General features: G+C 41.0%; 2 protein-coding genes across 2 annotated transcripts in view; one reads left to right on the top strand and one right to left on the bottom strand.

Annotated features, from left to right (window-relative positions):
- The window catches only part of ppp2r2ba (protein phosphatase 2, regulatory subunit B, beta a), a 59,967-nt gene extending 37,993 nt beyond the window's left edge, over positions 1-21,974 (bottom strand). The window contains exon 1 of the mRNA XM_036127719.1: positions 21,751-21,974. Coding sequence (XP_035983612.1) covers positions 21,751-21,829 — 79 coding nt within the window. The 5' untranslated portion in view covers positions 21,830-21,974. The remainder of the gene's footprint in view (positions 1-21,750) is intronic.
- A 622-nt stretch (positions 21,975-22,596) lies between these two features.
- Positions 22,597-27,268, top strand: rpl26 (ribosomal protein L26). Its single transcript, XM_012870303.3, has 4 exons — positions 22,597-22,726; positions 23,297-23,468; positions 23,563-23,703; positions 27,101-27,268. The coding sequence occupies exons 2-4, from the start codon at positions 23,301-23,303 to the stop codon at positions 27,227-27,229; spliced, it is 438 nt and encodes a 145-aa protein (XP_012725757.1). The 5' UTR covers positions 22,597-22,726; positions 23,297-23,300; the 3' UTR covers positions 27,230-27,268.
- The last annotated feature ends 582 nt before the right edge of the window (positions 27,269-27,850 follow it).

Raw genomic sequence — 27,850 nt, 5'->3', positions numbered from 1 at the left:
CAGTCATTTTCAGTAAATTAAAATAAACATTTCTAAGAAGCTTCTTTGTCAGATAAGAAGACCTTAAAAAGCCGGTGTTAAACATACTTTTCATGAAGCCCCCATCTCTGCTTGAAAAATGTGGCTTTTTTATTGGTCTGACGCAATATTTTTATCTTAAATTGTGTGTTTTCATTTAGCTAGAGGTGGAATTAAATAACAGAAATAAAGGCTGTGTTCATCTCTAGAACGTGTTCCCCCTAGTGAACTGAGTTAAACCTAAGAAAGTCGTAGCAAGTGTTAATAAGCATGGTGGTGGTAGCATCATGACGATGGTTTGTTTTGTTGCCAGATGTTTGTGTGCATTACATAAAGTGGGTGGAAAAATTAAGAATGGCGCTAAAAGTGTCAACTGTGACAATTATCCCAAATATATATTAGTTCTTGCTTTCAATGAACAAATCAGGCTAACATCAGTGTTTCACGATGGCGTAGACCTAAACCTTTTTAAAAAGGCCTAATGTGTGTCAGGAAACAAACCTTATTTCAATCAGCCCTATCCAATCCTGACAAGACGAGCGATCAGATGTTCAATCAGAGTTGAGAACCACGAGTCTGTATGTAAAGTTTTGATCCTGAGAAAATTCACAATAAAATATAAGCTCTTCAGACATTTCTTGTTTGTCACAGAAGTTATCCCGTCAAAAGAATGGTTCGAATGCATCAGCAAAAGACCAAAATGCGTGTTGCACTCGTGGTAGTCATGGGGGGTGTCAACCTCTGACAGAAGCTGTATGATATACATGTGTATAAATTATAGAAAGATTCTGAAACATTCAATCTAATTAAGATCACCAGATCCGAAGGGTAATCCGCTTAAATCGACCATCTGTTCTTGTTTAAAGGAGAGTGCTCACACCAGCAAGGGCTAATTCAATAAGCATTCAAATTGGTCCATGTGCCCATATGTGCCGTAAGCTGTAATTTTTTTTTTTTTCCTTTTTCTCCAGGCTGGGAAGAACTCTGGACCGAATGATTTCTGTCGCCTGTACTTCACAGAAACTGAGTGTTTCAAAATCCCTGGCAGCTGGGCTCAGTCGGCAGATCAAATCACTTATGGTGCAGTGGCAGATATGCAGGTAGGTGATTCTGGAGTGTTACCTACCTAAAGCAGTATAGCTTCCCTACACGTTGTTATATTGAGGAATTTAGATAGTGGGGGGGGGGGAATTATTGTTTTTTTTTCATATTCAGTTTTCTTTTGTGCAAATTTATTCACATGCCAGACTATTTTCAAACTTCCAGCCTGCGGTAGAGTCCTATTTGTGATAAAGTTCTCTGGCCGTGCTCCGTTTACTGGTAGTGGCATCAGATTCTATTTCAGTCAATGCAGGAAGGGCTCTAAGTTTACAGCACATCCTGAAACAATCTGTAACAATTATGTAAACACATGAAAAATTCCAACTAGCAACCACATGAAGGGATTTAGATGAGGACAGAACGGGTCTGTAGATGCGTCCTGGGTAGATGAGACCCTGCTCCTCTGTGTCATCTGACAGCTTCGACGAGGGATCCATATTTTGTCTGCGGATGGTTTCTGAAACTGAGCAGGACTAATTACTCTGCCGTTGCAGGCGCTGAGGCCTGCCAGCCGAGGGCCTGCAAGAGCGCTCTGAGATAAACCAGCTGCCGGAGGAGGACGTGTACCGGGAGCAGCCCTGTGAATTTGAGAGGTCAGCGCGCACGCATCAAGCGACTTGTGTTTACATAAACAGCCTGGCATGCATTTCCGAGGGGAGAGGAGCAAAGGGGTGGGACATCTATACAGGCAAAGAAGCTGGTAAAGCAGCCAGAACAGGAAGTAAGGGTCAGGCTGGGAGCTTTAATCTACAGTCATAAAGTCCTGGTGGAAACAAGCTCACATACCAAATCATCCTGCTTTATGTCAAGAAGATTTCATGGAGTCAAAAAAGCATCAGTGGGAGTGCTGAATCGAGTCAATAATACATCATGCTTTGCAAAAGGATACATACCCCGGGAACAGTTTTCCATTTTGTCACATTGCAACCGTAAACTTCCGTGTGGTTTGTAGGGATTTTTAGGGCCAGATCAAAACACATTAGTAGGGAAAATTATGAAATGGGGGGGGGGGGAAACCCCCGGATAGAACATTTTTTTTTAAAACTACAACTTTTAAAACTGTTGCATGCATATTAAGAACCCCTAAAGCAAAACGATGTATCAAACCTTTTATTTTCTCAATTTAAGCTGCAAATCTTTTGGGGGTGGGTATTTCAGCTCTTTATCTAGATAATCAGTTTTTTCTTTGTCCATTCTTCTTTGCAAATTAAATAAATTTCAGCCGGATTGGTCGTGAAAGGCAATTTTCAAGTCTTGCCATAAAATTTTAATTGGGTTTAGGTCTGGAAATTGACCAGGCCGTTCTAACCTGTGCGTAAGCTTCGATGTAAACCATACATTGCAGCTCTAGCTGAACGTTTACAGTCACTGTCCTGCTGGAAAGTAAAACCTGTTGCCTCAGTTTCAACTCTCTTGCAGCTTCTAACAGGCTTTCTTGCAGGTTTGCTCTGTATCAAGCTTCATCCAGCTCCCCATCCAGTGTGACCAGCTTCCCTCTCTCTGCTGAATAGAAGCATCTTGGCATTATAATGATCAGGGTGATTCGCAGTGTTAGTTTTTTCACCACACAAAGTATTTTGGGGATTTTCGTATTTGTCTGTAAAAACAATAATTACAATTATGTATCAATGTACTTGCTTCCTACAATAATGTGTTGCTTTGATTTTTCACATAAATTCTCCATAAAATACACCAAATTTTGGGGTTCTCAATACCACAAAACGGGAAACGGTTCAAGAGGTATGAATACTTTTGCGAGGCAGTACTATGTCATTAAATTCTGTGTTGTTTTCTTTTGCAGACGAAAACATGAAACATGCGCAGCTTCTGTCGGGAGTCACTGTGTGCAGCATCACGCTAATCAGAAAATGACTTGCTTAAGTTTGGGATAAACAAAATCAGCCCCTGTGAACGGACAGCGTGGCCTAGTTACACACCGTCAATACTAATGGCATCAGGAAACAAAGTGTCACCATGGAAACCTGGAGGCCTACCCCACACCCGTCCGTATTACCGGCGGACAGAAATAAATGCTTAACCGGGGATGAAAAAGAAAGGGTGAAGGTGAGGAAATTTGAAACAGAGCTAAAGGGAGGAGGTGATGAATGAGAGTCAATATGAGGACGAAGGAGCGGCAGAATGAGCCAAAATGTTTGACGGAAAGGAAAAGAAAAGAGCGGGATGGTGGGTTGGTAAGTAGAAGTTGGTTAATTGCCAGCTTGGTATAAGAAAAAAAAAGAAAAAACAGGCAGAGCAGTGTGTCGGAGCCAAAGCCTGAGACTGCCGGAAAAGAGCTCCTTCCTCCAAACAAAAATCTGCACCCTCATCTTCTTTCCTCCCTCCGTAAGCACAGCCACCCAATCCATCAGCCGCTCCACTCCACTTTGTTCTTAAAACGAGCAGCACTTTCTCTCAAACAGCCCAGATGGGCTCCGTTAAAAGATGCCCCCCCCCACCGTATGTATCATCCACATCGCAGTTTTATCTCCATCTCTGCGACAAGTAGCAGCGGAGAGGCCCGGCAGAGTGTGGGTCATTTGAGACTGAATGAAAAAAAAAAAAAAAAAAGCCATTTCTTCAAAGGATCCGTTGATGGGAGCATGTTGGGTTTTGGCCCCGAAAAATATTTACTGTAAACCGTTTCCAAGCGTAACATTGGCCGCCGGTGGGAAAGCTAATTTAAGCACAGTACCCCACTTTGTCTCACAGCGGGCCTACAAACACACTTTATGCTAGGTGGGTCACAGAGCCATTTGAGCAGATCAATGCTGGCTAATCACTGAGAGTCATGGCTAACAGAAAGTCAACAAAACTTGCATCAGAGTCAAAACATTTCTGGCCAGAAGTTTGCCTCCACTCACCAGCCTGAACGTCAATCACTTTAAGCATTTACGGACGCATCTATATCTTTCCTTGTAATTAGACGAATGGGTCAAAACCCTCTTCTTGCTGATGCATTTTACAGATACCAGCTGCGTGAAAACAATACAGTAATTCTGTCAGGGTGCAATTCTGCCTGCTGCACCCTGAGCCTTTTCCAGCACCTTCTTCCTCCCGCCCAGCTCTGACTCCACTCTGCCTAATTATCTACACCTGTTCAGCTACTAATCCTGGACTGTTTCCACCTGCAAGCCTCACTGCTTAAACCCTCCTCAGTCTGTTCTTCCCCGCCGGATCGTCATCATCCCTCACCCAGGCCTCTCCTGGCAGTCAGAGAATTTCCCATGTCTGTCTGCCACAGTTTCCCTCGTTCTCCCGGTCAGAGATTCTCCCACGTCTACCAGTCAGAGATCCTCCTACGCCTGCCTGCCTGCCTGAGGTTCCTACTCCTGGACGCCCCCTCTGCTGCGCTCCTGGTCCTACTGCAGCACCCGCGTCCAAAGAACCCCCTCTGCTGAGCTGCTGATTCTCAGCGCAGCACCAGCAGCTCTTTCCAGTCCTCCAGCTCCTGCACTCTCCGTCCACTTGCCCCATCCCGGTAAAAGACTCTGGTTCCATTCCTCCACAGCTCATCAATCTCCAATAAACTCCTTAAACTAAGCTCCGTGTGCGGTGTGTGTTCGGGTTTGTCGTGACAACTCATGACAAATTCATTAAGGCTTAGAGCTAGAACTTCCTGACAATATTGCAAGATTAATAAACGAGTAACGAACGAGTGTCAAACCCACTAGCAGAAAATATGGATTCCCTGCTTTTGGAGGATATTTAGTCAGTTGTTTTACTGCTGATATTGTATTTGTTTAATTTTTTAAAAGTTATTTAAATGAGTAAAACTGTGCATCTTTCTTTCAGTATTTGTGTTTGTAGAAGCTTTTTGAAAACCATCTCATTCTTCTTCAACGTCGCAGCTGTTTACTAGTTGGTTTTCGGCCTGTCACATAAAATGCCAACAGAATACATGGGAAAACTTTTTCTTAAAAAAAAGAGTAAATTCCAAATTATCTATATGATTATGAATACTTTCACCAATGCCTACGGAGGTAATCACACTTTGCCTGCTCTGTAAGACAACACAATGCATCAAAGTTTAGGGCTCCATCTACTATATTTTTCATAGGTCTTGTCCATTTCAATTAAAGAATAACTTTGGTTATCAGAGCATAAAAAAATATGCAATGTCCCCAAAAGGTTCGAAACCTGGCAAAAACTTTAGAAATCACTACTCTCGTGGTGCTCAGTCAGCTGTTTTACTGTAAAGCAAACAAACAAAAAAATAAGACAATATAAACTAACAAGTGATTTAACAGCTGAATATTCTGCATTTCTATTTTTTTCTAGTTTCATACCCTAAAAAGTCGGGTGCTGTCTAAAATTAGGCAATTGGTACCGGTCCTGCGTCAATTTGTTTCCATCTGAGGCATGTTTCCTGCTTCCTGCTTTAACAATTGACATTTTAAAGTTATCTTTTTATAGCCAGCTCACAGCCTACTGTGGGGAAATGTGGTTATGTGACTCCAACAAATAATGTGTACTTGCAGGAACTCACTCAGAGTTATTTTGATCTGATCAAGGGTCATCATCCGTCATATTTTATAAGAGTTAGGCCTTAAAGAATCTATGACGACACAAAACCAGAGGAGTTGCCGTGCTAATTGTGATGTTTTCATGATTGTATTACCTTTTTCCCCTCAAAGCAACACAATTGGCTAAAACAGCCCCCCGGTGTAGAGACTCCACATGTTTTGACAGGAGTTGTATTGGAATAAACATGTTATCTGGTTTCAACTCATCCATCCTATGGAGGCCATGTCCCTTGAATTAAATCGTCTGGAGTGTTTCTGTCCCTCGAGGCTGTCGAGATAACTGCTGATACAACAGACTGTCACTCAGTCACGTTTGCATAATCCCACAGTGCAGTATCGGCGTCATGGACAGATTTTATAACCTTATGAAAGTCAATGAGACAAAGCTTGGTAAAAAAAAAAAAAAAGGAGTTAGGCAAACCAAACAGCAGAAATTTATAGTGAAAAAAGGTCAACCTGAAAGCAAAACCTGCTAACGTTCGTCTCAGTAATATACTTAATTCAATGCTGTAGGGTTAGAGCCATGCTTTAGAGAGCTGGCCCGCCTGTAGGGGATTCTAAGGAACGGAGACAGGAGACACAACATAGCCTAGCAAATGATCTATAGTGTAGAAAACATACAGTGCTGTGAAAAAGTGTTTGCCTCCTCTAATATTTCTTCCATTTTTGTTGTTTTTTGTCACACTTAGATGTTTCAGATCATTAAACTAGTTTTAATAGAGGGTAAAGATAACATGAGTAACAACAGTTAGCAGTTTTCAAAGGATGATTTCATTAATTGAGGAACAAAAAGCTATCTAAACCGACTCGTCCCTATGGGGGGAAAAAACATCTTGATGATCCCGAGGACTTGTGGGAAAATATTCTGTGGACTGACGACGAAGGCGTGTGTAAAATTACGTAAACTAAAACCAAGAGCATTTCAGAAATGGCCAAATATGGTGGTGGTAGTGGGACGGTTTGCTTCTTTGACACCTACTGTAGGTAACTGTAGTGAATTTTGCTCTTTTCCAGAGAGAATCCTGCAGAATAATGTCCAGCTATCTGCAAACAACTTTAATTGAGGCAAGTCACACTTTGTTTCTGCAGCATAGCATAGAATACCTTGGCCACCTCTGAATGATAAAAAAAAAGCTAAAACTCATTGAACTTTTGGAATGGCGTACCCAAAGTCCAGACTTGAAAACCCTCAAATGTGGCTGAATTAAAGCATTTCTACTCAAAAGAGAATAGGTGGTGAGTGGTGATGTTAACAAATAGCTAGTAGTTATCACAAGGTTTTACTCTTTCATAAAGTGTCAGGTTGGTTTGGATACCATTTCTTGCTATCCAAACCAACTTGTTAATTACTCATAGTTATTTATTCATAGTTAGTTCAATTATCCAGTTATAAATTTTATAAGATGGTGTGAAATGTTAACAAAAAAGTAAAAACAGAAGAAATCTGTTAGAAGACATCACAAGCTTGACATCATGAACCTTATGGACTGACTGAACTGCCTAGTAATTCTCATGGTTAAAAGACCATTTTAAAACAAAACAAACAAACAAAACATGTTATTTATTTATTTTTTTTTTACAAATAAAGATCAGTCAGTGGGCATTTAATGAGGAATGAATTCAAATCCCAATTTTTTTCAGTGCACATAAGTTCATATTTATTAGCTTTCATTAAAATTTAAGCCATAACTTTACTTTGGGGGAAAAAAATCTTGCTATTCTATCAAAAACCAAAGCATAAAAAATGTAGCGGCTGGTATATTACATTGTTACATTGATTGAAATGAGCAATTTCACTCAGCGCTTTGCATCATAAATGCATGTGTACAGGACAGTGTAAAGCAGCATCCGGCATTAGGAACAGACTGGTACGGGTGCAGTTTGCAGCCTCAGACTGTATTAGGCTACATTATTCATCCAGTGCCATGTCTCCTGCGTAGAACACCATTCAGACATAACAGTAAAAGCTTTCAGTACAGCGTAGCATAAGCAAAAGAGCTTCTTCCCTCTCTCTTTCCCCCTATTGCTCACAGACAGACACACAACACTACATCAGGAAAACAAGAAAGGCTCCATGGCCCTTTCATCTACGCCTGTATCTACTCTAAACTGTGTTTTGGTCGGGATCTCTGCCTTGTATCGAACGTACTCGGGTTACGTTACACGGCTGGTACTGTGATGAGTCAGCAACAAGGAACTGCTATTTTTAGGGGTTGTTTTAAAACTTTGCTGGGAAACAATAAAGAGGGGCACCTGAATTGAGATCTGATCGGATCTCCGCCGTTGTTCCAGTGGGTATGCACTGGTTTGAAGATAAACACTGTGTTCAGCTGTGTCTCAGACTATAAAACGCTGTTCGCTGTGCAGGAAGGAAATGACAGTTTATATAGCTTCTGCCTTGTTTTCCTGGTTGGTTTCGATTATTATTCTGGAGGAAACACGCTGTTCTGGGCATTGTCACCTCTTAACTAGAAAGTCTCCGGGTCAAATCTGGGTTTTCCCCGGTTGGCAAGGCTTCATCCCACACTGAAAACAATTCAGCTGCTAATGATAAATTAGACATATATGATTCTGCATCAGACTGTTTGTGCAGCCAGGGTGTATCCTGTCCCCCACGACCCTGAATGGAGGAATTATCTTGTGCTGTGCACCAAACTGGGGCAGAAGAGATTGAAGAGATTAGAAAAAGGGTGCCCTAATCTGAGGACTCTGACTCTGACTCTGGCTCTGGCGCAAGTTATGTTCCCTCTAATCCCAAGAATGGGAGTAATGCTAGCCACCAATATATTAGTTATTAGTACACTACAAGTCTGTCTAGATGCATCTAGACATGTTTAGAAGGAGGATTTTACTCCACCAATTCATAAATTGTCATAATAGCTTTTTTCCGCAATATGTTATTATTGTAGGATAATACTTTTCCTAAAAATCATATGTTGGTATGTATTATAAACGGTAGCCATCTTTTTATATTTTTTCTTTTTTTTCTTTTGCTTTCTAGTCCAATGTAAATTTGCTTTGCAGGGTGGACATTATAAGCTTATTGCTTCTGCCAATACACCCTTTTTCAGACTGTTTTAATTTATGTTATATGGACAAATGCTGTCTTTATTATATATTTGTGTGTCTGAAATAAACAAATAAAGGAATAATTGCTTTGCCAAAACAAGCTGTGACCCTCTACTTACTTAACATACCTGGGAGTCCAAATTAAGTTATTTGGGACTTGAGTCTCATAAACAGTCTTTATCTCTTTATCTAATCGGGGTGAATGTAAACTGGTAAGTGTAGAACATCGAAGGGACTCAAGTCTCAGATCTCAAGCTCGAGTCAAGCCTTGAGTCTTCAAAGAATGAGTCCAAGACAAGTTTCCCTCTTTTTGTTTTTTAAGTGCAACCGGAGTCGAGTCCTAATCTCTGATGTATGCAGCGCACACTGAACAAAACTTCCTGAACATATTCGGTACAACACAACTAAACGTTCCCAAACATAAACCGCTGCGTTCTTCTCCCGAGCATGTGTAGCTCTGTGTTGTATTATCAGCTATACGATTTGTCTTTCTAATCAGCTGGAAACCGTTCTCCCTGCTTCTGCACGGTCTCATTAATGTTTTATCTAAGCAGCTCGGTTCATTGTTTCTAGCTTCGCACAAGTTTAAAAAGGCTGCGGTGCAAACAAGCTGCGAGTGAGCGGCGCCTGTCCACATTTGTCTGCACTCAGCCTGGGACGTTTGCTTCTCATTTGTCTGCAAGTCTTCATTAAAGAAAACGGACTCTAAAGGTGCGTTCACACCCAACATGAACAAGGCGAATGAAGTGAGTGATTAACATATTATCCCTATGTAAAGGCGCGATCAGGAGCGAATTAGCGGTCGGCGATGCAAACCACGCCTTTTGAGCGGTGCAAATGGTGCAAACAGAGCAAAGTGAAACTGCGCAAAATTACACCAGAGTTCAACAATCTGAACTCTTCTGTCAATTCACGTCACGTTAACCAATGAGGGACTGGATCTGGCTGTGTACACTGTCGAGTTTTTTGATTTCTGTTGAGCTCTGATTGATGTACTGACCGAAGGCCGATGTGCAGGTTGATAGGGCAGGATTAGGTTGCGTGCCTTGCCCAGGGGCAGAGCAACATGTGACAGGGTGAAGCTGGAATCAAACCCACAGCCTTCTAATCGCAAGACAACTATTCTACTGACTGAGCCTCAGTCGCATCTGATGATTTGTTATTTTGATGCTTCTCAAAAATGGAACACTGCAAAAAGGGAACTAAAAGTAAGTCAAATTTTCTTAAAATCAGTATATTTTTCCTTGATTTGAGGTGCTAAATAAGACTATTTGCCAATGGAATGAGAATTTCTACCCCTAAAATAAGATAGTTAGACATCCTGCACTTGAAAAAAGACGAGGGAGATGATTTGTTGTTATTTTAAGGGCAGAAATCTTATTCCATTGGCAAATAGTCTGATTTACCAGCTCAAATCAATGAAAAATACACTAATTTCAAGAGGATTTTACCTACTTTTAGTTCAATTTTTGCAGTGAATAAGCTGTAGAAAGTTTCCCATGACAAGGATTTATAAAGTTGGTTTTACGAAAGGTCGTGCGACTCGGACCTTTTCGAAAACTGCAGAAACAGATGGGTGGAGAGGGAAGAATGAGAACGAGAGGAAGCCCATCCTGTTTGTTCTATATTTACCTCAATCCCAGTAGTAGTTGCGCCTCTGCTGCTGTCTTGTCAGCCAGAGCAAAGGCCCAGCAGCTCAGCCCGATAACAAGTCTTTCATTCTGGCTTTGCTGCTCCCGACAGAGACAAAGTAAACGGACTGGGTTTCACCGTTAAGCTTACAGGCCAGGGTTGAAAGATATGCACTGGTTGTACATATTATGAAACAATGCTAAATATGAGCAAGAACGAGACTTGCAGTGCTGCTGTTGCTGGAATAATACTCTAACCCCGTGAGCCTCTGTCTCTGTCTCTCTCTCTTTCCCTGTTTTAATGTGGAAACCTAGCAGGAAGTGTTTGTGGTAAAGTGAGATTGGGAGCGAGAGCTGTGTGAGAAAAAAACATTGATATGCTGCAATGTTTTCTTCTTGCTGTGTGAGAGAACATCATGCTGTGATCAGCCTCAGTGGAGATAAAGATTTTACCCTACTACATATAACTTTATTGCACATTTTCTCCACTTTTACGAATCATGTGTTTCTTTTTTTCTTTTTTTTTTACATTGAAAGTGTTTTCCTCCACGTCTATTTGTTCCTATTCAGTTGACTCACCTTGACTAGAGCCATTGCAGCTGGATGAAGGTGAGAATCTGTCAGGGTCATGCCTCATGTTTAAACATAAACATTACAAATCCTAGACCTGACTTGGTATTTGCTAAACATGACGCTGTGTTTGCATTCCTCCCCTTTTTACAGATTGGCGTAAGCTCTTTCCATTGAAACGGATTCCATTGCTTAGAACAGCAAATACCGAGTTCACATTTAGGCACCCAGTAAAAACGCTTCACCACGAGGACAATCACTCTGAAGCTACACAATAGGGGTTGGCAATACAAACTTAACATTTTATCATGATACACTGCCGGACCAAAAACAAAAAACACAGTCCAGTATTTTATTGGACCGCCTTCACTGTGGCATTGTTTCGATAAGCTTCTGCAGTGTCACAAGATTTGTTTCCATCCAGTGTTGCATTCATTTCCCACAAATATCTTGTATTGATGATGGGAGAGTCTGGCCCTTTTTCAGCACATCTCAAAGAATCTCAATGAAGGTCTGGACTCTTTGGTGACCAGTCCATGTGTGAAAATTATGTCTCATGCTCCCTGAACCACTCCTTCACAATTTGAGTCCGATGAATCCTGGCATTGAAATCTTGGAACATGCCCGTGCCATCAGGGAAGAAAAAAATCCCTTGATGGAATAACCTGGTCATTCTTTAGGATCATGATGTTGCTGAACCTAGACCTGAGAAACTGCAGAAACCCCAGATCAGAGCACTGCCCCCACAGGCTTGTACAGTAGGCGCTAGGCATGATGGGAGCATCGCTTCACCTGCCTCTCTTCTACCCCTGATTCATCCATCACTCTGGAACAGGGTAAATCTGGACTCATCAGACCATATGACCATCTTCCAGTCCTTCACAGTCCAATCTTTATGCACCCTAGCAAACTGTAGCCATTTTTCCCTGTTTGCGTGACGTATGAGTTGTTTTCTGATGGCTAAACGCATTGTGCATGTGGAAATGCTCTTACTTTCACTATTAAACATAGCCTGGAGTTCTGCTGTTGTTTTCATTCGATTTGATTTGACCAAGTGTTTAACAGATCTCCCCTCAAGATCATTCAGGACTTTTTTTCCAAACGCGTTTCTTCCTTGAAGATGATGGGTCGCCACTATCCTTCCAGTTTTTTTTTTTTTTTTATGACTTGAACTTTATTTAGGTTTTAACAAAATAAAATATACAAGGTATACCATGTTGCACATTAGACCAATTGGGTATGCAAGCACTGAAAACATAGACAATAAAAAAAAAACATAAAAGAAGAACAAGAACAAAAAAGATGCCAACAATACACTTATGCAAGGTTACAGCAGACATTGCTGATTAATATTGGTCTGAGCTGGAAACGTCATTGACCCGTATAGAAAAAGTAGGGAGCCCATTTGTCATTATAATCCTCTACTCTATCCTTCCGGTTTTTAATAATGCCTTGGACAGTTTCTCAGCCCAATTTTAGTAGTTTCTGCACTCTCCTCAGATGTTTTTTTTTTTTTTGCTTGATGCATGCCAATGAATTGACTTTTCTGAAACAGACTGACACCGTTTGCCACAACCACAGGATGTGTCTTTTGACATCCGTCATTGAGTCAGCGTTGTTTAAATAACTTGTTGCCAGCTGAAAGATGATCGCCCATGCAGGAACCATCCAATGAGATGCTCATACCTACTTGCTTAGTAAAATCAAGTTGTTTTTTTTTTTTAGGCCAGGCAGTGTATGTTGTGGTATTTATTGTGAAAACATTAAAAGTGGTGATAAAAATCTATTTACAACTTCTTGTCTGTGTTTTTTGGTAATTATATGGCTGCAACTGCACATTACAGCAACCATAGCCCCACAAAGAGAGAGTCATTTTAAGAACATTCCCATTTTTAAATAGGCTTCTTCGGGGCACCAGTTATATAAAGAAGTCGGGTCCTTATCACTAAACCGCACACAGTCCCTCCACTCAATTAGAATTTCAAATGTATTGATATTTATTGAGGCTATCATGAAACCAATAGTGGAGAAAAAGTGTGGGAATACCAATTCTAACAATACTTTCAATTTGGGGGGGGTTTAAACATTGTTAACTGGAATTAATCAGTTTCACAATAAATCCAAATTCTTATCATCATAAGAAATGTTTCACAGTAATGATAAACCCCCTAGTACACAATTAGGATTTTTACATTATTCTTTCACAATTCAATATTGGAAAAATAAGTCAGATTCATTCTGGGATTTCTAAATCAAATGGATGTAATATTCCTATTATTTTATTAAGGGCAGAGATGGGAGCGGAGCAAAATTCCAGTGTGATCTGGAAAACCTTGTAAAAACTTCCTCATCATTCTGCAGATGAAGATGCAAGTAATCAAACACAGGTTTCAACAAGAACAACTGAAATACCTCACATCCATATGAAATAATAATTCAATGGCAATTTATGCAAGGGAGCCCAAACTTGGTAATACCCATGGCAGATATAGATTTAAAGAAATCTTTTAATTTCACCAATATGTTTCTTCTGACTGGACATAATTTACAGTTTCAGGTGCGCCTCAGCCAGAGTCCTGACTTGAATATGTGGAGGAAGCTAAAGATTAGGGTGATGGCGAGGAGGCTTGCCAACCTTAAAACTTTGGAGCTTATAACTGTCACAATACCAGTGGAAACATGTAAAAAGGCAGTCAACAATTATAGGAAGGGTTTGACTTCTATAATGACGCTCAAGATGTCTGTATTTGATTATTGAGAAGGGTGTAAATCATTTCCCACTTGCCATTTCTATTTAAATGTAAATTAAAACATATTTTTCAAATACCTTTTAAATTGTTCAACTATCTTTGGAGAGGTACCTGCCTCATTTCCTATGAATACAAATATTGTTAACTCTATCAACGCCAAGGGTACAGATAGTTTTGTAGTATAACTGTAGTATTTGGGGTGAACATGCATGTAACCAGCCTTTTATCCGTTGTTCAGGCTGGTGGTAGAGGTGTGTGGGGGGATATTGTTATCGGTGCCCTTTACGGAAATAAATCGTCGGCTGCCCTAGCAGAGATCTTTTGTTGTTGAAGAAAGTCCTGCAAGATGTGATAGAAAATCCCTAAACTTGAATCCGTGGTCTGCTGTTCGGTGTGGCAAACGAACTGACCGCCGATTAAAAGCTCCCACGACCAAAGACGACCTACAACAACTATCTGGTGCTATTTAATCTTTTCTGAAAAAAAGCACGCACTTTGCCTGCTGCTGCAACGACCGCTGTCTCCTGTCCCTCCTCCTCTTCTTCTTTTCACCGTCCAACTTCAGCACTCAACTTACTGCCCATTTATTGATGGACGTATACAGTCTGGGCCAGGCGTTGAGTAACGTTTGAACGCCACAGCCTATTTGAGTATTGCTGCTGACCATGTCCATCCCTTTACAGTATGTCCAAAGTGTAGCATGCCACAAAATTCAAATCCATTTAAGATGGTTTCTTGGACAAGACAGTGAGCTCACTGCACTCCATCGGCCTGCACTGTTACCTGACCTCGATCCGACAGGGTCTCTTTTAGATGTGGTGGACCGGGAGACTCGCGCTATTGGTGTTCAGGCGACTAATCTGCAGCAACTGTGTGATGCTGTCTGTCTGGTCAATACAAGGCCCAAAATCTAAATCTCTGTAGATTTTTCTCAAAACCAAGTTGAACAGCTGACACAAAGAAAGGTGTATTTTATACTGTCGGCGAGGCCTGCAAATGATTCCCTTGAGTATTGTTAAACGGCATCCAAGCTTAACTTGAGGCAGGAATCTACCGGAGCGTTCAGGACTTTTCATGACAAATTTGTCTATTTTTGATTTCCTCTAAAGCGATCTCCATGAGGGGAAAGACATTTTATCATGAAAATATGCAACCACCCCCAGCAGACAATGGCAATGTCTTATTACACAGCACAAGTCATTTACAAAATGTAATTGTCTAATAGTATCAATCAATCAATCAATAAATCAATCAATCAATCATTTATTTGCACAGCCCTTTGCACATCCACAATGATGGTGACCAAAGTGCTTAACAAAATTAATTTAAGACAACAAAGACACCAGAGAGATTAAAGAAAACGTAAAATACAGGTTAAACAAGGCAAATGAAACAAAATAGATATCCTTGTCTGTGCAACTTTGAATGAACGTCTGACCTCAACGAGAAAAACTCAATAACAAATACATACAAATAGCAAAATGTTAAAATTAATTCTGAAATGGACGGGAAGCCATTTTCGTGAGAATGAAACAGGTGTAACATGCAGGCCGTTGCAACAGCTGGTTCTGGAGCATGGTAAAAGAAATATAATCCATTTTACTGATCAGTTCTTGTCTTCTTTTCATGTAAAGCACTGCTTATCCAGTCGAAAAGATAACTGTGTGACGGTGATTGCGCTTCCCCTGCGTAGATAAGCCTGTGAGGTTAGTGTAAAAAAAAAAAATAACCACAGTGATGCTACCCAGATGCTATTGTGGGTTTTATCTGGTTAAACTTGCTGGAACGGCATATTCTGCCGAGCCAAGCTGAAACAAAACGGGCCTGTGCACAAATATCTGAAGCATATGACGTGTATATGCCGAGTGTTTGTCCCCAACGATGTGTTCAAGGACAGGACAAACTTAGGGGACGGCTTTGGAGCGCTGAGACGGCTGTCTGTCAGGCAAACAAGACGGTGGGACTTATGATAAGGGAACACACGCACAACAGCGTACAAACCCTCCGTTCCTCGCACGCTCACGGCCCGCTTTGTCAGAGCGATGACAGAAGTCCCCCCCCCGCCGCCCCCAGGCACAGGCACCACAAACTGCTCCTTCTATAAATTAATCAGCCACTGCACTAAGGAGCAATACACAAGCACACGTGCACAAGGGCCTGTCATTAATGGCAAGGATTACATCTGAAAATGCTCACTGAAACAAATGAGTTCTTTAAGAGGAAGCAAAAAGCCAAAGTAGGAAGACAGGGAAGGTGGCGGAGGAGTTGCAGCCACCTAAAAAAATGGCGAGGTGTCGCTTTGGGAACCCCCCCCTTTTTTTTTTTTTTTTCCATGACTCAAGCACAAAGCCTGTCAGAAAAGTTTAAGACTTAATCCATCTGAGCAGAACTGACAGCATTGACGTGAAACTGGAGAATGGAATATGCCAAGGGACAAAACATAGATAAAACCGGCGAGAACTTTACTTAAACTTGCAGGGTGAAAAGAGAGGCTGAGAAAAAGCTGGCTCGTGGGTCCCTCAGAGACTGGACCCAGGTGATTCCAAGGGATGCTGGCACGATATCCCTCATAACGGCACAGACGAACAAAGGGAAAACACACGTACACGCACAAAGCGTCCAGTGCAGCGCTTATATAATGCATTCTCCACCAACATGGTAGATGCACACTCATCTTCCCTTGGGGGGTGCGCTCTGCTCAGCTGGAGATTATCATAACGCAGTGACCAGCCTCATCGAGACTTCAGAAACTCAGCTGGAAGTCACCTCGGGTCATGCAAAAAAACACACACCAAGTAATTGCACGGCCGTCGCACTGCACAGAGGAGATGGTGTGTGTCTTTTTTTTTTTTTTTTTTTTTACTCATCACATTTCCAGGGTCATCTGCTGTGTCATCATCACACCCCGCTAGCCTCCAGCACAAACACAGGATCCAAACCCTCTCTCGCTTTTGCTTTCTGACTCCGACTGTTTCGTAACGGCTCTGCACGCAGAGAGCAGCCACGGATCATGTTACTGTGGCCGAGCACTAAGAACCCTGGTCCGTGATCCATTCCTTTCTCCTATTATACCCATCGCTGATGACACACAAAGGGATTGAGACTCAGACAGTGAGTTAAGAGGATGGGGGAAGAGGGCGAGCGGAGAAAGAAGCTCTGTTGGTCCGCTGCACCTCTTAACTTCCAGCTTCATACTTTCAAGAGGATCATCTTTCTGATGTGACACCTCATCCTCAGAACAACTGGACATCGATTTTAAAAGATAAAATGCCACTTTCACAAAAGGATAGGTTTTCTTTCTATTGATAGAAAAGTGACAGAATAGACAATCATCACAGCCTGCTGACTACGGTCCACCGCCGAAAGCTCCAACAATGGACACATAAGCAGGGGCGGATTTACCATTAGGCGAAACTAGGCAGTCGCCTAGGGCCCCCAAGTTCCTGGGGGCCCTAATTATCCAGCCAGGCTTTGATAATGATGTTGTTCCACCAGACTGAGAGAGTCCAGCATCATCCACTCTGCTGGTAAGCAGTCAGCACAGTGTACTTCCTGAAGATGACCCAGCTCTGACCAATCAGCTGTCTGATCGTCCACGCTGCTCAATAGTACTGAGAGGACCGCTCCAGGTGAAGAACAGGATCTTGCCAAGAAATGGAGACGGGCGCAGATTTACTTTCAGCTATTATTTCATTCAAATGAAAAATGGCGAACAGATAAGCAGATCATGGCTTGTCTACTAGAAAAAGGGACACAATAAAACATAGAGGAAAACAACAAGAAAAGGGATAAGAGAGGGACAAAAGGTAGAAAAAATTATGTATGTCTATTCTATTAAAAATTCTAAATCTGTATAATGGGTCTGTTTTATGTGTTGTCTTCACAATTCAGAGGGCCCCATGCCTTTCTTAGCCTAGGGCCCCAAATTTCCTAAATCCGCCCCTGCACATAAGCACCAGAACTAGGCGACGGTAGGATGGAAGAAGGTCACGCCTGTCGCACATAGATCCAGGAGGCATTACTAGAAGAAGGCACTCCCCGATGATGGTTTGAGCAATGTCCTGATGGGGGACCTTCAGTACTGCTTTCAATGTGGCCGTTGTACTGATCACACAGACCCTTTCATGGAAATCACATTTCTTGGTGACTGTGTTCTCTTTCAGCAGGATATTGTGCCACGCAGCACAAATGATTCAGGAATAGTTTGAAGAGAACAAGCTGTTAACTTAGCCCCCGCATATCTAAAATCCAGTCAAGAATATGGAGGATGATGTAGAGAGACCCCAAACCTTTGGAGGTCTTGTGGACTCCATGCCTCAACAGGTCAGGGCAATTCTTTTTTGGCAGCAGAAGAATGACCAGCCCACTATTGGACGGTCAGTTATAAAGTTTTATAATGTGTTTCCTTCTATTGCCTCTGTTAAACATCATTACCTTTTTAAGGTATTTCCATTTGGGGTTTAAATGGTCTATTTACTGATTTTTTTTCACACTCCTCGAGCCCTGACGAATGCTCTTATTTTGTTGTATTTAGATAAAATGGCAACACACTGGATTGAATTGAACTTGTTTGCTTTGCTGTTTTTCATTCAATTATTTGTTACATTTTTTTATTGTGAAATACCCAAAATACATACTCCACGCTGCTTTCTTTTTATCCTCCTTCAAAGGAGACAGACTTTGAATTGGTCCCAAGTGCTGATTCTTCAGGGTTTTGGAAGGTCTTTGAAAGTTTTGTTCTTTGAACTTTGGCAGATTTTCTATCTGTTTCAGTCTAACTTTTCAGAGTGTTTGGAGTTGGGGGGACTAGTAATCGAGGTCCCTGTAAAAGGTTTCAAGAGAGCCCGACGCTTTGGAAGCCCAGCATAAAAGACATTATTTTAAAGCACTGGTGCCACACTTAACATCATCGGTTTAACATGCTCCAAAGTAGAAATCCAGTTTAAGGTTGAAAAAGTTAACAGAACCACCAACCCCAGCTTTAAAATCCAATATGGCTGTCTTCCATGTGCAACTGTGTGACAGCCACAGGAAAAAGTGGTGTATTTGCACTTCTTATGCTTTGTTTCAATTAGTTAAGATCTTGCTAAAGGGTGTGAAAGTGCAAAAGGTGAGGACATGCATTGTTATTAGCTAGTACTGCTAACAGCAGTTAGCCTTACTGCTAATCGTATCGATTCCATCAGTTTCACTGTGTGTTAACCTTGGAACTGGTGGTAATTAAGGATGTGGCTTCCTTCCCAGATCCAACTTTTAGTTTCATAGGTAAATCCAAGATAGTGTACATGCTGATAAACTTTTATAGAGCTACAATCTAAAGCATCTTGTGTCTAAGTGTGACAGTGTGGGGTGGGAGCTGCACAGTACAGCTTAGCACAAGTGGTGAGGTCAGCACAGGGGATTGTGGGATGGAGTCTACAAGATCTAGGCACAGAGTCCAGGATAGGGCCAGACGTATTGCCACAGATCCCACCCACCCGAACAATGCACTGTTTGACTCACTTCCATCGGGCAAAGGATTCAGGAACATTAAATCAAAAGCTAATAGACTTAAAAACAGCTTCTTTCCCAAAGCTGTGAGGGCTATCGACCCCTGCTGAGAACCAAATAAGACATCAGACAATTTGGACACGTTAAACTTCTCCAGGAATATTTGTCTAATGCATTCATGCAACTGCACAGTATTTCTTTTTCTTTTCTTTTTTTCTACATTATCCTGTAAACCGAGTCCCACCTGTTTGTTTGACTTGAACATCAATAACCTGGAACACTTCAATTTTTGCTTCAACTATGTGAACATTATGTCTTGTTTTCTTTCTGTGTGTTACGTGTTAATCTGTTTGAAATCTGAGCCAGTGTCTCACCAAAATGTCACTATGGTGACATAATGACAAATAAAGATTCTTGATATTTTTTTGTTTACTATCGTCCACTTCAGGTTGTCCTGGGAACTGTCAAAGGTCTCTCCACTACACGTCTGTTTTGAGAAGAATCCGATGAAGCAAAGATCAGTGTGTTTGAGCAACTGCTGGTGCTTACTATTTCAACATTATAACTTGTTTGCATATTTATTTTGCAATACCCAAATGTATAATTCATAAGACCAGCCCACAAACTTCAAGTGGTTCTTGTACCACAGTCTAAGAACCAGCATGGAGGACTTGACTCTTTTCATGAACTCATACCAAACAGTAGATAAATAGGTCAGGCAACGCAGGGCTTTGACTATGACCTCAACATACTGCTATTCATCAGAGTATCTTACTTCCTGTGCCAAGGGGCTGAAACAGAAGGGCAGAGCATACCCAGGAAGGAAGAAGGGCAACCATGTAAAGCTAAATAATGCAATGCCTGAGCCTCCACATTATGACCTAGTAAATGGCTGGTTATACAAAAAAGACTCAGACCCCTCATGGGCCACATCTGACAACACAATCAGCAAGATGAATTGACCGGCCGGAATGTAAAGTCATTTAGACCGCTATCAGGGTGGGTGCTTTCAACATTACAACTCGGCGAAACACAGGGGGAAATAAGTCTGCGTGTTCCCGAACACTACGCATTCTGAGCTGGCTGAATTAAGAAGGGAGTCGTCTACAAACAAAGTGGATACTGCTCAAAACAAGTGCAACAAGGTTTTAGAACATTACGGTTTAAAAAAATAAAAAATAAATAAATAAAAATGAGCAATTATGGTGTATAAACCAAAGGAGCCTCATATATTACTCATATAAAAGTAATGCTTAAAAGTACATTTTGCAAATAACAAAAGTTATGTTTGTTAAGCTGCCGACTGTAGGCTCTAAGCTCATAGCTCAACAGATTATCCAGCTAATGTTATCTTGGCATTCTTGTGTTACTATAAAAAGCGGTAAAAAAGAGATAGCATTCTATTCAATAAGCACTTGGACACTACTATTCAACTTTAAACTTGAGTTTATTCCTCATTTTTGCTTGAGGCAAAGAAAAAGATAAACAACAGCAAGTGAATCGTTCCTAAAAGTTAACGACACTCTGATTACACACCAGTAAGGGTGTTATTTAAATTTCTTAGGAAATTAAATGAAATTATATATATATATATATATATATATATATATATATATATATATATATATATATATATATATATATATATATATATATATATATGTATGTATGTATATATATATATATGTATATATATATATATATATATATAATTTCATTTAATTTCCTAAGAAATTTAAATAACACATATATATATACATATATATATATATATATATATATATATATATATATATATATATATATATATATATATATATATATATATATATATATATATATATATATATAATTCCAGATAAAAACAGCATTGGCTGTTGCTGCTGTTTATACTATCATTATGTGTGATCTAGACATACTTTATTTACAAAAGTCTCCACTTCCCACAGTTCAGTCGTGTGAGTCTGAAACAGAAAAGTTTAGGCAGCACTGCTATAGTTACTCCACTCTAATTGCAACAATCAATACCCCCACATTCCAGCATATTGCTGGTATTAAATGAGACTTTCCTGCTTTGAATAAAAGTTATTACACCCTGTTTAACTTTTTGTTTTGTTTTTGTTTTACATTTATGTCCAAATGCCAAGCTTATAATAACACCTTGACAATCTCGCACAGGTCCATGCCTACAGTGGCACTGGTGAGGTGACCGAGCCAGGACTTTGAGGGTTTTAGGGGCAATAGAGGTAGTTGTCATGCAACTCCACGGCGACTTTCTGTATTCTTGACATGCCGCGGGCCTGTGTGTTGACTGCTTTACAGGCAGCAAGACGAACCCTGCTCCGCGTAGGCTCACAATCAGAAACGCACTCCGTGAGACGTTTGTCATTTGCATCAGGGACGTCTACACTTTCCTCTTTTAGCGTCTAGAAACCCAACACAACTTAACACAATGTGACACATCCGCAAAAAAGGGGGCAATGCCAGCATTCTAACTTCTCCAGACGCACGTCTCGGGGACACCCAGTTATGTCACTCGCACACATTAAACAACTCGCGGCGCCGTGGAAGCAAAAAAGGAGGGGGGTCCCACCCTACCTTCGGTGTGGCAAGTGGAGGACAGGATGGTGCTCGGAGGGCGGAAGAGGTACGGGAGGTAACGGGAAAAGCATTTCATCTTCTCCGGTGCTTGCCGTCGGGTGAAGAGCGCTGCGTCGCGGGGCTCCACATCCGCACTGCTGCCGCGCACGGCCAGCCAGAGACAGAGCCGTGGAGGTGCGGGAGGGGGAAAGAGGCTGTTCTGTCCGCGGCGGCGCAAAGGGGGGGCTATGACAGCATCTCTCCGGATCTGGTGAAAACTGCGCTCCGACCGGGGAGGAGGAGGAGGAGGAGATGGAGGAGGTGGTGTGTGTGGGGGGGGGGAAGCAAAGCCGAGTTGTTTAAGCAGGACACTGGGGGTTCGCTTCTGTCCTGACAGCTGACGGGGGAGGGGGGGTCAGTGCTTGTGTGGTCTGTAGGCGAGGGAAGCCTCTCCTGTTTGGCGAGGAGAGCAACAACTGCGGCTGATTACAGAGATCGAGCAGCGCGATATGACACACGGTGACGAACGGAGGCATGGACTGGATGAATCATAAACAAAACTTGTTTGCTGAGCAAGGCTATCGATCGGTTCGGTCTGGCGCCACCTTGTGACTATTTTGTTTACAGTAACCAAAGTTGTAACGTTGCACTAACATATCATAATGGTATTAGGGAATGGGTCGTGCGAATGGCTTCTAAAAAATTACTCTTGATTTGCAAACGCAGCGATATAAGGATTTAAAAAAAAAAAAACAAACGGAAATTTTTTAAGAGCATTTTACAACCAAGAAAAAAAATACCATAACCATCAACAGCCTATTCATGGAGCAGGATAAGATCTAAAAGTAGGTGGTCTTTCGTTTTGTTTACGTGCAAGCGTTTGCAATGTTTTGACAAGAGCCTGCACGTCTCGCGAGACTTTGGTGTGAACTAATGCAGGCGGAAGTACATCGCAGCTCTCTTTTCCGCCGGCCATAGAGGAGCATACGGCAGGGTAAGGATTCCTGTCAAAGAATTTCACCAAAGTTATCGCCATCCATCCACAATATAACGCCGCTCTGTCTCCGTGTACATGTAGCAACACAAAGCGAACACGAATTCTAATAAATCACCGACAATATTGATGCTATTCTAGTGGTAGATTATGGATTACAAACAGTATTTGGTCTCCCTATTAGCTGCGGCTAAATCCGCATGTCTTCTCGCCGCTATAGCGGAGTGGCTCCTTTTCGGGGGAAAGTGACGATTATTATGAGGGTTTTGTAGTTTCGCAAGTTATGTTGGGTAATTTTAACAAGTCGCCGTATTTCTAATATATAAAATGTTGGCTCCTTGGCTAGTAGCGAAAACTTCGCAGCGGCGTTAGCTTGTTTAGCATGTAGCATTTAGCCCGTCGGGACTACAGTGGCTTGTGTTTTTATATGCAACCAAATCAGATTAACCACCTGAGTCATTTGCAGGGGTTATATTAGAGGAATCTGAATGCCGTTTCTTTTGTTTTTAAATCCCAGCTTTAGCTTCTGTGACGTTGCAGCCTGTTTGTTTTTTTTCTTCTTCATCGCAGCATCATGAAGCTGAATCCATTCGTGACCTCCTCCCGTCGCAAGAACCGCAAGAGGCACTTCAATGCCCCCTCACACATCCGGAGGAAGATCATGTCTTCCCCGCTGTCCAAGGAGCTCCGCCAGAAATACAACGTGAGGTCCATGCCCATCCGCAAAGACGACGAGGTCCAGGTACGGCGGTTCCGAGGGTTCTGGTGCACATGACGGGGTCTGATCGCCAGTGCGGCTGAGCCTCTTTTTTTTTGTGGCGCTTCTTTGCTCGCAGGTTGTCCGCGGACACTACAAGGGTCAGCAGATCGGCAAGGTGGTGCAGGTCTACAGGAAGAAGTACGTCATCTACATCGAGCGCGTGCAGAGGGAGAAGGCCAACGGAACCACGGTCCATGTGGGCATCCACCCCAGCAAGGTGAGACGCCTTTCACGCCTGGCCGTGCCACCCACTTTATTGCCTAGGCGCCCTTCAGGAGATGGCTCTGAGAAATCTGATCTTGGTTCAGACATTATGTTATTTAACTGTTTCAAATGAAACGTGTTTAGGTTGTGCTGGAGTCAGATGACAACAACCTTTGCTGGTCTTTTGAGAGTCTGCTTGTGTAAAGCCAATTAGACGGATGGGTTGATGGAAAATGTGAGAAGGGTTTAATGTGCAGGCAAAGTGTGGGGTTTGTTTTGATAGTTTTTTCCCAGTTTGGGAAGCATAGCATGATTTAAACGGCATTGCTTTTGTCTGTGCTGTGTCACGTCACATCGGTTCATCGTTTTAGCCGCGAGTGTTTTGGTTTCTGAGTGCCTGAGCCACAGAATCTAGGTGCAAAAGCAAAGTTCCAAGTTTTATTTATCTTCTTTTGCACTGTAGACCGCATTAATGCAGTGTTTTAAACTCAGCTTGTGGTTCCTTAGCCGAGCTTAGTCTGAAGGGCTCCAGCTATTATAAGGTTTTGACAAGAAGGTATGAAGTGTCTGTTGAATCAAAGCATTATAGGTTTTGAAATGGACCCATCTAGGTCATGGTAGCAAAAACAGCAGTTTACCACGCTGCTATTTCACAAACTCTGTTGTTTCATGGTTTGTGGGGCGTATAAACATCAAAGTCAGATTAATAGGCAAGCATCTTTTTTTTTTGACCTAAATTAGTTTAACTCTCAATCTCCAAACTTGTCAGAAAAAGTTGACTTTTTTTGTTTTTGTTTTGAAACTCTTTAAACTCTCTTACTGAATTGGATTGCTTAGCATTTGCTCAGTTCACATTCAGACATTGTGGTTTCCCCTTGACTTTCAAACTCAGTTATACTGGCTGTGTTAGAAATATAAACTATAGAAAACACAAAGAACTCGGCAGCTAAAGTTATTTATGCAGTAAGATGATAATAAAAAAACAATCCCCTGATAGATTGTTGCAGCTCCAGCCATGAAATAATACAGAGTATTAAAACAGTTCAGCATGAAAGGGTGACGTTTTATTAAAATAAGCAAATGATAATATATTAGCGCAGTTTGTGCATTGTTAATATATGTATTAGGAAGTGATCTTGTCTTAAACTTATTTGTACTGCATTTTTCAGACTATAAGGTAAACTTAAAATCCTTAAATCTTTTCAAAAATTGATGGTGTGTCTTATGTATGATTGAAGTTGTGCTTACTGATCGATTTTTGTGGTACAATGCACTCAAAAATCTTAAAATGTGTAAGTATGGCGCTCTGCTCAATGGATATTCAGAACATTACGGTACACTGTCATTACCTTATCGGACCCCTGAGCTGTCTACAAGACTGCCTGACTGTAATATCTACACTAGAAGTGCATTCATGTAGAGGTCCCCACACATTCAGGTGTAGTTCACTCTACGGACTCTGCTCATTCAGGTACATGTCACACTATAAACTTCTGGGCAGTAAGAAGACTTTACATCAAACTGTTTTATATGTGACACTGAGCTTGATACACTGAGCTGCTCCACGCAGGCAGTCGCAGGTCACAGTCCTTCTCTGTTGTCACTGACAGGTGGGAGCCTGCTGGAAAAGAAACAGCTCTAGGTGTTCAGCTAGCTAATCACACATTTTACCATCCATTCCACCGCTTCGTACCACTGGCAGAAAGTGTGAGAATTGTAGGAATTTTCCACAAGAAATGTAGGCAATAGTACGTTTGACTATGAAGGGAAAAACATCTGGAGAGTCAGTGTGGAGTCCACCAAGCTCACAGCATGTGCACAGTCTGCCTGAATATGTGGGAGCCTTGAGGAAGCCCGCACCCGGAGTATGGGCTAGCAGCAATAAACCTAGTAAATTAATGCAATATAAATTTTACATTTATTTTGGCCTTATGCTAGAAACAGGGCAGTGTAGTCCAACTGCTCTGTACTCCTGATGGAGACGAATAGAGAGCTGTGTATGTGAATGGGCGGAGTGATACTACACACCTGGGAAGAATATTTAGTGCGCTTTATAATCCGGTGCGCCTTATGGTATGAAAAATATGATATTACCTGGTTAAATTCTTCAAGAGTAAAAGTGAGGAACCTAATTTGTCTGTCTTTTATTGTCTATTGACAAAAGTCGTAGGCTGACTTTATTTATATATATATATATATATATATATATATATATATATATATATATATATATATATATATATATATATATATATATATATATATATATCTCATATTTAGGAGTAAGGCCTTTATTGTAAAACTCTGAATATTACTCTGTGCGGTGAAAAGTACAAAAGAGGTTTACCTGACATTTTATTTTATTTACAGGCACCATAAAACACCATGTTTTATGGTGCCTGCCTTAGGACATAAATCATTAGAGCGAAGGCGAGGGTGCAATCTTGAATGTAGCCTTTTATAAGCATTGTGTTTCAGTTAATTTATCTAAAGCATCAATAACTAGACATTGTGTTGTTAAAAGTAATGGCAGCACAACCTGAAAACCAGTAATGAGTGACTGGTTCACATTATCCTTCATGTTGTTACATGGATCTTTCTCCACCTAACGTTGTGGTGTGTGTGTGATTGAACAGAGCCCACTGCTTGGCGTGAGCATGTTCACCCTGAGCCTTTTTCTGTCAATAAGACCCAAATGATGTGTGAAATGTGATATCGATTACTCATAAGTACTCTGTACAAAACCTACTGCTGACCAAAGCAGGCAGAACTGTCTGTGAAATGTACAAATGTCAGGCTTCCAGGTCCTAAACGCTTGTATTCTTTTTAACAGACAGCTTTACAAGTTGTTTTCATCATTCATTAATCTACATGTAATCTTTGAGAATGCACCTAAGTTATACACTGTTATGGGACTACATGTTGAAACCCAATATTAGTTTGTCAAACTAAAGTTGCAGTTAAAGGATGAAGAGCAGGTTACCTGGTCATCAGTAGTTTGACAAACATTTGCTCCACTTTGACATTTTCTTCATGTTATGTTGTAAAGCGCTACGCGCAATGCGGTAAAGATGATCATGTTGATCAGTTTACTCGTAAAGCTCAACATTTATTTGAACGCATAGACTGACAATAAGCAAATCACAGGTTGCACCTTTATTTTCCAGGTGCTTTTTGCAGAGCTACATGTATTCATTGGTAGATTGGTGTAATAGAAACAAAAAAATTTTGTGGTTCCTTTTCATTTTGAGCTTTGCATAGAAATCTTGGAGCATAAATCTGTTCTTGATTGTTAAATGATGCTACGCTGTTTTTAAAATAACCCTTTCTGTTGCTCCTAGACCTGTTAATGATTGGTTATTCTGGCAGAGACACATTTTGTTTACCAGCTGCTGTTTTTGTTTTGCCAGGTGGTCATCACTAGGCTAAAGTTGGACAAAGATCGCAAGAAGATCCTAGAACGCAAGGCCAAGTCTCGCGCTGTTGGGAAGGACAAGGGCAAATACAAGGAGGAGACCATCGAGAAGATGCAGGAGTGAAAACGATCTTTTGCTAATAATAAACTGTATAAATTCAGATCATTTTGTCTGCTGTTTTCTTTGTGTATTTTTGGTGTAAAATTTATGGCAGATTAAAATATAATTTGAAACATGCATTTTAAATCCTTGCTGAAGAGTAAACTGTAAGAAAATAACAAATTTAGTTCCATCTTTTACATTAGAATATGTTCTGAGTTTAAATATTTCGTATTGTCATCAGAAGGTGGTTGTTGGTTTTTAATGTTTGAACTATTTCTCTATGTCTTTCAATAAGAATGTTTAAATTCAGCATTTTAAGCATTTTGTGTACTGCTCTCTTTTATAATGGTACATTTTAGTATTGGTGGAGAAAGGTGTAATTTTTACCTACGTTTTAGCTTGTGCTTTCATCAATTTATACCCAAAAGAGGAGTTAATGAAATAGTCATTGCAGATATTACAGAAAAATCGCAACATTTCAAGTCCATAATTTACAATCTACCTTCTGACCACACTCATAACAGTTATAAAGTTTTAGCAAATTCTCAATCATACCAGCATAATTCTCAATCATAATTCAAGTGGTCTAAAGTGCAGAAAGTCATGCACGACTGCAAAAATCTCCTTTATAAAAATATGTAA

Source organism: Fundulus heteroclitus, chromosome 23 (assembly GCF_011125445.2).
Source record: "Fundulus heteroclitus isolate FHET01 chromosome 23, MU-UCD_Fhet_4.1, whole genome shotgun sequence".
Lineage (NCBI taxonomy): Eukaryota > Metazoa > Chordata > Actinopteri > Cyprinodontiformes > Fundulidae > Fundulus > Fundulus heteroclitus.
Note: the sequence above shows the minus strand (reverse complement) of the source record. Positions and strands in the feature narration are given on the sequence as shown.

What these genes read in the sequence shown, in the direction of transcription:
- rpl26 (XM_012870303.3), top strand. Translation starts at nt 23,301, where the DNA reads ATGAAGCTGAATCCATTCGTGACCTCCTCCCGTCGCAAGAACCGCAAG. An exon ending in GCAAAGACGACGAGGTCCAG is followed by an intron (nt 23,469 to 23,562) that starts GTACGGCGGTTC and finishes CTTTGCTCGCAG; the next exon opens with GTTGTCCGCGGACACTACAA. An exon ending in TGGGCATCCACCCCAGCAAG is followed by an intron (nt 23,704 to 27,100) that starts GTGAGACGCCTT and finishes TTGTTTTGCCAG; the next exon opens with GTGGTCATCACTAGGCTAAA.